This window comes from Protobothrops mucrosquamatus, unplaced genomic scaffold (genome assembly GCF_001527695.2).
Source record: "Protobothrops mucrosquamatus isolate PMUCROS unplaced genomic scaffold, P.Mucros_1.0 scaffold2518, whole genome shotgun sequence".
NCBI lineage: Eukaryota > Metazoa > Chordata > Lepidosauria > Squamata > Viperidae > Protobothrops > Protobothrops mucrosquamatus.
In genome coordinates this window covers 148,912-160,106 of record NW_015388582.1, presented here as the reverse complement: position 1 = coordinate 160,106, position 11,195 = coordinate 148,912, and the positions used below count along the sequence as shown (strand labels likewise).

General features: G+C 40.3%; 1 protein-coding gene across 1 annotated transcript in view; it reads right to left on the bottom strand.

Moving 5' to 3' along the window:
- Positions 1-775: 775 nt before the first annotated feature.
- LOC107295831 (RNA-binding protein 33) overlaps positions 776-11,195 on the bottom strand; it is a 112,504-nt gene continuing 102,084 nt past the window's right edge. The window contains exons 11-12 of the mRNA XM_029285922.1: positions 3,352-3,440; positions 776-2,214 (exon numbers count right to left, since the gene is read on the bottom strand). Of these exons, the coding sequence (XP_029141755.1) occupies positions 2,166-2,214; positions 3,352-3,440 (138 nt within the window). The 3' untranslated portion in view covers positions 776-2,165. The remainder of the gene's footprint in view (positions 2,215-3,351; positions 3,441-11,195) is intronic.

Genomic DNA, 11,195 nt, shown 5'->3' with positions numbered 1-11,195 from the left:
TGCAGGAGAGGTGTTACATGGGAGTATCTAGAGGCCCCCAAAATCCCCCGCGCGGCCGCATTCTGAACTAGCTGGAGCCTCCAGGTGCACCTCAAGGGGAGCCCCATGTAGAGAGCGTTGCAACAGTCCAGGCGTTGCAATAAATAAAAGTTTCCTCTGACCTCAAATGTGATGTAGAGGTGGGACATTATAAAATCCCCTCTTCTGGCAGGCATTGTTGCATTTAATCCTGCCAAAGTGATGCAGCCTTGCCAATGACTGAGCCCAGCTCTTTACTGCGTAGTAAATTCAGTTTCAAATTCAGTTCTGTTTTCAGAACTATCTGGGTATTGTGCTTGTTTGTTATGGAGAAACTGTATCTGAGCTGTGCAGTGAAGACATATTTTTTAAAGAATATTACTTTACATGTTAAGTCCTAAACTGCAATCTTAGTTTTGTGGAAAGACTGTAACATGCCCTGAGATGGGCAAAGGTATGATAGTCTCTCTCTTTTGATCCTGAGGGACTGTTAGTTTTTAACACAATTCTAAGCAGAGAAAAGCTAGCCTAAATTGCACCATAAACTAAAATCCCAGTTTTCTTAACAAACACAAATTAAGAGATGTAAATAATAAAGGACAGCAAAACTCACCTCTATGGTATGGTCAAATTCAAGGTAGGATACTCCGCAAGATGAAGACTTTTTTTCTAGCTAGTCGATAAAACGTCTTTAACATATCTTCATACCCTATATTATACCAAAGATTCTATAGCTGTGGTACCACCAGTGGAGGGGGAAAAAACAGCTTTGCCTTTAGAAGACATGATGTATTGTTATACCTTGATTGCTTATAGCCAATTCCCACATCTTCTCTTTAACTGGGAACAGTTTTAAAAGCCTTCATCTGTTCAGAATATTTTGAATAATTAGAAAAGAAACATCACTACTTCTCAATGTCATATAACCTGCAGTCCTGAGAGAACATTCTTTGACTATATTTTTCTATATGCTCAAACTCACTGTCTAAGTTATAATCCTTATCAGCTCTGACTATGTTTAATGGCCATTGAATAGATTTCTATTCATAACCATTGAATAGATTTCTAAGAGTAGTAAACTCTCACTAACTAAAGGAAGCAGGGAACATTGTCACAAGCGCCTTTCTTTGGAGGAAAGAGTTTATTTAATATAAAAACAACTTCCATAAAGTCTGCACATATTTTCAGAACAGTCCACATCTTACACAGGAAATGTCCTCATAATTCACTAGGTGACGTGGGAACAGTGCTAGAGTACAATTTGGCAGACTCTACCGTTATCAAACATTACTGCCAATTATTACACAAAAAATAAATTAAAATATGAAGCTTAACACCAGTGACTCACTTCCCAACAAGCCTAACCCAAATGGATTTCCTGGACCTGAATATGTAAACATTCTCACCAGCAGCAGCTTTCAGTTAGTTCCTGCCCATTCAAGCACTCTAAGAAAGCACAAGAGAAGGCTAAAAATGTGTCGATCCAAGATTCTGAAGTCTGAATACAAGCATCCTTCATACATAAGGACATCAAATTGGTGAGACTATTTGTCCAAAATAGGGTTGGTAAGAAATAATGCTGGGAACACTGAGAGGGACTTCTATGCACAACAAACTACATTCACCTTACTAGAAATAAGAGCTTTCAAGAATGAGCTTCAGAGCCTCTTGGGAAAAAAATAAAAAAATAAAAAAAATCCACAAATTACATAGACCAACTTTTATTCTATATTATATGCTTAGCTACAAACACTAGATAATGGGTGTATTCTGATTTCAACACCTCACACTGAAGATAAGAGCAACCATTATCAAATATTCTTTTATAAGAAAAAAACATAAAAAACTTTTCAAGAGTCAATGTTCTTTTGTTCCAAGTCATTGTGATCACATAGTAATTGCCTGAAAACATCCATGTACACTATTCATACATGAGATCTGTAATTATGTATGTTCGATACAAATCTTTTTCAATCTTGAAATCAAACTTCATTTGTAGCAAGGCGGTTGCTGTCAGCAGCTGTCGCAAAATAATTTGAAGTTTCAGAAGGAGTCTGCAAAGCTGGCACCAGAAATTACAGGAAGATTCTACCCTTCTGACTTCCTCCATAACTTGCTTTATTTTAAGACAACTTATGCTCAGTGGGTCACTCCACTATCAGTGCCACATTGATATGGGAGAGATCTATCATGTGCCTGGAAAAAAAGATGAACACACAATGATTTAAGGCAGCTGTATTTTTTTAATGCATTAAGGAACTTGTTTAGTTACACGCTCTCATGCAATTTTAGGCTTGGTTCAGATGCAGCCATGTTTCATAAGCAAGTGCTTCAAACTATGAAAAGTCTAGGTTGTTTCAGTGACAGATTTATTTATTCATTCATTCATTCATTAAATTTATATGCCGCCCATCTCACTATCCAAAGTGACTCTGGGTGGCTTACAATGCAATAAAAATAGATCTGTAAATCAATTATAAATATAGGAACAGTTAAAATTAGACTAAAAACCCCAAGGACTCATGCAGAACGGGGGTGGTGCCCTCTTATATCACTGCACCAGCCATGTCCAGCCTAAAGTGTCTCCAACAGGGCCCCACACCAACTAGCAGAGCCAGGTCTTAAGGCCCAGACCTCACCTCCAGCAGCAGGATGTTCCAAAGGGTGGGGGCCACGACATAAAAGGCTCTTCTCCTAGACCCCACCAGCTGAAATTCCTTGGCTGATGAGGTCCACAGTAGGCCTCTTCTGCCAGAATGTGTGGGGCAGGCCAGTCCCATTGGGGAAAGACAGTTCTTCAAATATCCTGGACCCAGTTTAGTCAAGCACCCAACTTTTTCACGGAGGCATTGGCTTGTTAAACTATAACATCCAGAATTTGAATCAACTTTACATTCTGCTTACAAATCATGATACAAAACAATTTGATATCCTGATTTATACACTGCACATAAAATGACATTTGTTCCTGATGCCATGGAAAACTGTAGCTTAAAGACAGATATAAATGTTGAAAAAAAGTGTATTAAGACATAGAGAAACAAAAATTGAACACGGATACAAGGCTTGCTTTCAGCCTGATCAACTATCACTGCTACAGTTGAATCAGCTCTAAACAGTTCTCCAATCTCAAGAAGATAAAAGGTCTTTGTAAAGTGAATTGGCTGTAAAGAATTTATAGTTTTCCCAATTGCTGTATTGAGCTATAACTTTTGTCTTTTTCACCAGATTGGTTAGGGACAATGGGATTGTAATAAAAGACATCTAACATTGAGAAATGTTGAGGAAGAGTAAAATAGTTCATATATGAGAAAACATATGCGTAACACTTACCTGTGAAACCTCTGTTGAAATTTTAAAGCATCAGCAGGCTCTTTAAATTTTGCAATGGCCTTTCGTTGTTGAGGCAACATCTGTAAACTCTATAGAAGACAAAAAAGGAAAAGAAATATGCTCTTGAAAGAACATCAGTGTTTGGAATAATTTCCTCTCACCAACTGTTGTAAAAAGTTGAGTTAAAGTACGTAGAAGCCACGAGGCTTGTACTTAATTTGCAAATCAATCCATCTGAATGCAGACTCTGATGTCCATGTGCTCACTTAGGTACTATGAGAAATTCTACCACATTCTCTCAACTTAAACGATCACTACAATTCCATATTTAAAACTAAGATGGTCTCAAAAATATCAAAATCCATTCTGAGGCTGTATTTTTATTAGAGAACTGGGGGGGGGAGCTATGGAGGTGTTGAAGAGAGGTTTGAAAATGCTGCTGCAAACATCACCTTAATTTTTGACCGTTCCCCTTGGATGCTGCTGATTCAAATTTTTCAGTTTTCCATATATCCATTAACTTGCTTATATAAGTTAAAATGGAAACAAAGAAAATGGGGGAAAAGACCAAGTTTTAAAGGAACATGTGAGAAAATGCTGAAAACATTCAAAGTAGGCCTAACAGAACCAAGTTGAAATACCTGCAGATCATTCTCAAGTTCTTTCAAGATGACAACTGAAAATTGAATTCATGATTTGAACAACAGCTGCTCCTCTTCTGTGTGTTTGTGATGCAGGAAATGTCTAAAAATCTTCTGGATGAGTACACAAAAATGTGCATATAGAACTGGGTTTCTTGCATTCACAGAGCGCATGGTTTCCCTTAGCATGCTAGAGATTACTGCTGGTGTCCCAACATTTCAGAGTCAAGGTAACTTGGAAGCAATGCTCTTTGGATTTAATTCTAAGGATTTATACATTTTATGATAGATGGATGCAAGAATTAGGATACTTTTACAGTCCTCCAAATGGACTGTTTTCTTCACAGATGCAAAGAAAATGGTAGTTATAGTACCTCAAATTCTGTGGTACAAAGCCTTTAGCTTCACTTATATTTAACTTAAATATTTCAGTCAAATTGATTTAGTGAAAAAATAATCCAGGTGTAAGACAATCTGTGAATGGCTAATTTAAATAAATTATAAAGTACAGCAGAAAAAGGAGATGGAGCATCTATACAACACATTCCAACAAAATGGATACCCATGCAACTTCATCAAAAAGTCCCTGACCACTCGACTTCCGGTTCCGGATGCGACGCCTTTGGACGCGCGGAAGGAAGCTTCTCCCTGCCGTCTGGTTTCCCTTCGTCGGAAGACCCTGGAAAGGGTTGAAAGTCGCCCTGGAGGGGCGACCACCATTGGGGAGGACCCTCGCAAGATCGCGGAAGGGCAGCAGCCCTTCCGTTTGATCCGAGGCAGCTCCCTAGGACCGACGAAGAAAAGATCGGCCATTAACATGGCCGATCACCTAGTCGCACCAGCCAAAAGTCCCAATAACAGCTAAGCATATGAAGCAGGAGTGGAGGATTTGGGTGAGATCCTTTTTTACCTCTCTGTTTCCCTAATTACCTTCCTGTGAAAGCCTTTTGAAATTCGTTTCCCCGCTCTCAATTCAGTGGCGTTTGCATACATGGGATTTTACAGCTTGGAAAGAAAAGGAAAGAACTACTAACTTCAACAACCAAATAATGGGATCTTTGTTTTGTGGATACCTTGGGGGCCCAAAACTTTTTATTATAGAGACTTAGCATCTTTTTTAACTTCTTTAACTATTAACTTTGCAAAATATCGGCTTTTTTGTGTGTTTTAACTGAATAAGAGGCTATTCGGCATTTGGGAAAAGATTTTGTGGTCTGCTGGGGACATCTTGTGGCAAGATTTGGCATAGCAACTGGAATTTCTTTTTTCAATTGTGCTTGTTGACTACTTTGATTTGTCCTTCATACTATCAAAAAAGATAAGACGTAGAAACAGCTGTGGTGACAATAATTCCTACAAATTGTGGAGGTGGACAATAGCTGAGTCTTACTAAACATAGCCTCCACTAAAGGACTATCTTTAATCACCATGGAAATGGATGAATCCTATCCACAACTTAATTACAAACTTATCCTTGAAAAAATCCGTGAAGCAACAGAGCTAATTATTTCAGGAGTGAAAGCCAAAGACATTTTTACAAAACTACAAATTGAACCTCAGACTCAAAGTGATCAACCTATAACCCAAAAAATAACAGAAGATGAACAATTTAACATTAAAGAAGATTTCATACAACATGCACAAGTGGCTGAGAACTTTGATGTTCAATCACTGACTTTAACTACAGCACCTGTAACTCTAAAAGCAGAGAACTTAGACATTTTAGATAACCAAATAACAACAACACTGGATATGACTCTCTATTCTACTCAGATGAAATCGCAAGAAGAAGAAGAGGACCAGACTACTGAACCGACTATAAATACCCTAAACCAAACATGGAGATTTGAATTATTAGGGCAACAACTTAACAATTACAAAGGGGCCAGTTCTTTTGAAAGACTGATAACTGGACGTTCTCCCTTGATTCAAACAACAGGTGTAGGAATGACGGGAGATACATCCGAGGTTTTAGAGGCACTGGCATGGAAACCTACTTGGCACAAAAGGAAAGCCAGAGTTAGATTTAAAAATGGGATTTAGAAATCTACTTAATGGGTAAAGCAGTGTTTTAGAGATAAAGTTTTTTTTAATATTTAGCACTTAGATTTATAATGGGAGTTAAAATTAACTGTTAGATTATAACTTTAATTGTTATATGGAAATAGATTTGTGATAATGAAAGATATTTTGTTATTAAAGGAGGAGTTATTAGAATGAGAATCAGAATATATTTGTCTATAAAGAAGGTAAATTTTGGAATAATATGTGTATTTTAGTCATGTTAATTATATTATAATAAAATGAGGGAAATCAAGGTTATCCGAAGTTTAAACATTGGTTATAAAAGGCTAAATTGGAATATATAAATTGGAATTAAATAAAACCCCTAAACAGGACTTGGATATATATAAGTAAAATACTATTGATAAATGTACTGATTGATTGAGCCTAGTTAGAAACTTATTAACATGAATATGATATAATATTTGTGGGAAACAGTGAGGGAATGTTATTGATGTAACCTGAGATATATATGAATGATTTTGTTATTGACTGATTTCCCTAGCACCATGCTGCTTCCTAAGTATCTGGATGTTAAAATTTGAAAAATTAATAAAACTTGTTTAAAAAACAAAAAAGTCCCTGACCACTCAACCCAATACAGCATAACCAACACAAATCCTAAAAAGAATTACACTGCCATACATCAAGAACATCTCAGAAACCATAAATAGACTACTACAACCACATGGAATCAACATAGCATTAACTCCAAGGTCAACTTCAGACCAACAATCAAGTAAGCAATACCCCAATCAAGAAACTGCCAAAGAGCCATTAGTAAACAGCCCAACCAAAGAATCCCTAAGACCATCCCCACCCACAGAGACAGGCAAGACACCAGAGTATAAACTGACAGCAAACAGCACTCCTTACTAGCACTGATGATGTTACCTAGTTAGGGTAATGAAATGTCTGCAAGAAAACAAGCTCAGAGAGCACCAAGGACCCCTCAATATAACTATTCATCTCCTTCAGATAAATAATGTGTGGGGAGGAAAAAGGAACCTTTTATTCTCCAAAATGAGTCAAAGAGAAATAGAGGACTGATTTTGGTTGGCACCCTATGACACAACATAATTAACTTGACTATTAATTCTCTATGTCAGTCATTTTGTCACCCATCCTTTTGTTCAATAAAGAATTAAAATACAATTGCCTAAATTCTGCTAGCATGCACTGTGAAGTGTACCTTTGTTTTCATCTGATTACTTTCTGGTTCATATAATCTCTAAATTAAAAAAATAACCTAGGTTAAAGAAGCAGTCACTAATACTGTCTGCATCAGCAGTTACTACTATAAGTTTATAAGATGCTGAACCATTATTTCAATACCCTTGGTTCCTAATTAACATTCCTATGAATACAAAGGGTTGGATACAGATTTAGTTATATTTAGATTTAACCCACTGAAGCCAACAGGATTTCTGCTAGTGAAGACTAAATTGCATACTACTGATTTCTTTGATTTTTGTAAATAGGATACAGTCCAATACCATAACAAACCTGCTAAATGCTGATGGGATAATCAGCATGTTTTTTTTTAAAAAAAAAATCACCTGCTAAATCAGCTTTCTCAGATCCTAATCATTCAGCATAGCTGGAACTGCAACTCTCAAAATTTCTAAATGTGACATTCAGACACACAGGCTTGGAATTTTGGAAGCTGCATTCACAGCCCATCTGAAGGGTATCATGTTGGGGATGGTTGTATTAAAGCAGGGGTGTCAAACTCGCAATGTCACGTGACGTGTCGCGACTTTTTTCCCATTGCTGGCAATGGGGTGGGCGCAGTTTTGGTATGACGCATCCGGCCCGTGGGCCGGCAGTTTGACACCCCTGTATTAAAGGAACCCCAAACTGTTTACCCTATCATTTCTTTACTCTAAATACAGAAAGGAGAGTGCTCAGACCATAAAGGTAGTCCTTGCCTTACAACCGTTTAGTGATTGTTCAAAGTCTCAAAGGTACTGAAAAAAGTGACTTACGACCAGTCCTCACACTTACAACCATCACAGCATCCTCATGGTCATGGGGCAACTAGCATGTATTTACGACATTTCCTAGCCAGCTTCAACAAGCAAAGTCAATAGAGGAATCCTGATTTGCTTAACGATAGCATGATTCATTTAACAACTGCACTGATTTGCATAACAACCATAGCAAAAAAGTTGTAAAATTGGGTATAACTCACTTAAAAACCACCTTGCTTAGCTATGGAAATTCTGGTTCCAATTATGGTCGTAAGTCAAGGACTACCTGTATTAGATAACAGTCAAAGTAGCACTGCAATCAGTTGCATGAACAAAATCTTAATATGCTTGTTCAAATAGTCATTTTTAATGAAGATCAACATAGATGAAAAGTTGTCAAGACAGAATGATTTTATTACAGAACATACTTACTGAAGAAGTAAATTCTGGCTCGTAAAACAAGACAAAAACATTACACAAATATTTCCATTTATAAGGGCTACCTCAAGTTTTCCTTTCCTCAGGATTTACAGTAGTTGAAAACAATTCTGTGCAAAATGTATTTAAACAAAGTTATGAATCACTATGTATAAATTGAATATACTATCAGAAATAATTAGGAACATCAGGCTAATGAAACTTCAACTTTTATTAATTTTTTAATAGTGGGATTGAATATAAAAACTAGTCAGCATAAATATATACAATGACGGAAAAAAGTATTTGATCCCCTGCTGATTTTGTACATTTGTCCACTGACAAAGAAATGATCAGTCTATAATTGTAATGGTAGGTTTATTTTAGCAGTGAGAGACAGAATAACAACAAAAAAATCCAGAAAAACGCATTTCAAAAAAGTTACAAATCCACAAAAACTGAATTTGTTGCGTTCATGTACATATGTGGTTTCAAAAGTTCAAAAGAGCTAATGTGTACAGTCAAAGTTGCTACCTTTAAAAGATGTTATAAAGTTGTATGTAAATAGACACAGTACATGAGCCTGGCTGCTCGCCTTCTCTTCTTGATGGTCACAAAAAGATGAAAAGTGTATACTTCTGATTTAAAGCCACCATTGCTTTTGAATAATTAGGACTTTTAATTAGCTCTGAAACTAACTTTTATCCCCAAGTTCAGAATTGTAAATTACAATCTAAAGTTGGCTTGCCCAGACAAGCCTGGTTTGTACAGTACAAATATAAATTGTGGCTAGTTACAAAAAAAAACCCAAAAAAAACCCCACCAGAAGCAGAAGCATTCAATCATCTCTTCAATGACCAACCAAGAAGAAGAGAAGGGAGTACATGAGCTCAAATCAAATTACAGTTGAGTATTCAAATGCTGATGTGGTTCATAATGTGCATTTTTACAAACTTCGTATATTGCAATGTGCAACTTCAATTGTGACAACACAATTTTGAAGCGTTCCATAGGTGCTGAAACACTTTTTATCCAAACAGAAACCTGACAGAGACTGGAAGCTCTGTGTGGCTGCCAATGTGCGTTTAGAAACGGAGCAGAAGTCTCCGTTTCTCAAGCGCCCCATTCCAGGCATACAGAGCTTGTAGTCTCTTTCAGGTTTCCATTCAGATAAAAAGTGTTTCAGCACCTATGGAACGCTTCAAAACACAGCAAATCCCTGCGTTTTGAAGCACTCCACAAGCGCTGAAACACTTTTTATCCGAACGGAGACCTGACAGAGACTGCAAACTCCGCGTGGCTGCCAATGCGCGCTTAGAAACGGAGCAGAAGACTCCGTTTCTCATGTGCCCCATTCCAGGCATATGGAGCTTCTAAGCACGCATTTGCATGCAGATAAGAGCTTCCATTCTCTCTGTCTCCATCCTGGTGAAAATTGTTCCAGCAGTGGCGGAAAGGAGTTGGGGGTGGGAGCAGGAGATAGGCACCGCAAACACCACCAGAGTTCAGGCTCCCATTCTCTGCAAAAGAGGATGGGTGCCTGAACTTGCATGATATTATGGGCACCCAGGAGCTTCCATTGACTCTCCTCTCCCTCAAAGGCAGAAACCATGGCAGAGAGGAGACAGATCTTTTCAAGGTAAGTGAGTCTGGCGCGGCAGGCAGGAAGGGGGAAGCATGAACTGAACTGGCTGTGCGACATGGCGGACCTACCGGGAGTGGCTCCGTAAGTCCGGGAGTCCTCGGCAGAAAATGGGGGGGCTTCCCGAGGGTCGAGGGCTTCACCGCGACCCAATTCGGAGAGCTGAGCTCGCCGGCAACCTGGTGCCTGCCGTGTGACTCCCCACCCTGGCTGGGTGGGTGGTGGCACCGAGCAGAGGACTCGGCCCGGCGAGGATACTGAAGGGACGAATGGCCGGAGCCCGGCGGAAGATCTGGCCTGGATTCGGCCCTGGATTCAGTCCGGCGGAAGACCTGGTCCGGACTCGGCCCGCGGCCTCGATAACAGCGGAGGCCTGCGACGGATTCGATTTGGATTCGGAGGCCGTGACGGATGCGGAGGCCCCTGATGCGGATCCAGCTGGCAACCCGGCCTGCGGCTCAGCGAGAGCGGAGGCCGCAGTCTGGCGGATTTGGAGGCCCCCGACGGGTGCGGATCCGGCCAGCAATTCGGCCCGCGGCTCGACGAGAGCGGAGGCCGCAGTCCGGCGGATTTGGAGGCCGTGATGGTCTCGGACTCGGCCGGCGGTTCGGCCTGCGGGCTCGGCGAGGGCGGAGGCCGAAGCCCGGCGGCCTGGCGGCCCGGTGGAGGATCCAGCCTACGGACTCGGCCTGTGGGCTCGGCGGTGGATCCGGCGAGGGCGGAGGCCATGTTTCGGTGGCCCGGCAGCCCGGTGGAGGATCCGGCCCGAAGAATTCAGCCGTGGACTTAACTGTAGCGGCTGGTCGTCTCCCCATCTACTTCAGGTCTTGGAATGGGAACTGGACATTATGAGGACTTGTTTCCCCCCCCCCGTGTTTTTTCTGTGTTGGACTCTCTGTTGTTGGACAGTTTTGTTCACGATAGGAGCTTACTCCAGGTCGGAGCTGCTGGCCCTGCGCGATTCCCCCCTCGCGCAGGCATGGCCCAGTACAACCTTGAGGGCCGCCCTCAATGACGGGGTGTGGAACCCCCAGAGGTACGCAGCAAAAAGGGAAATGAAAAGGGAAATGAAAAGGGAAAAACTGAGAGCTTTCCTAGTGGGGTGTT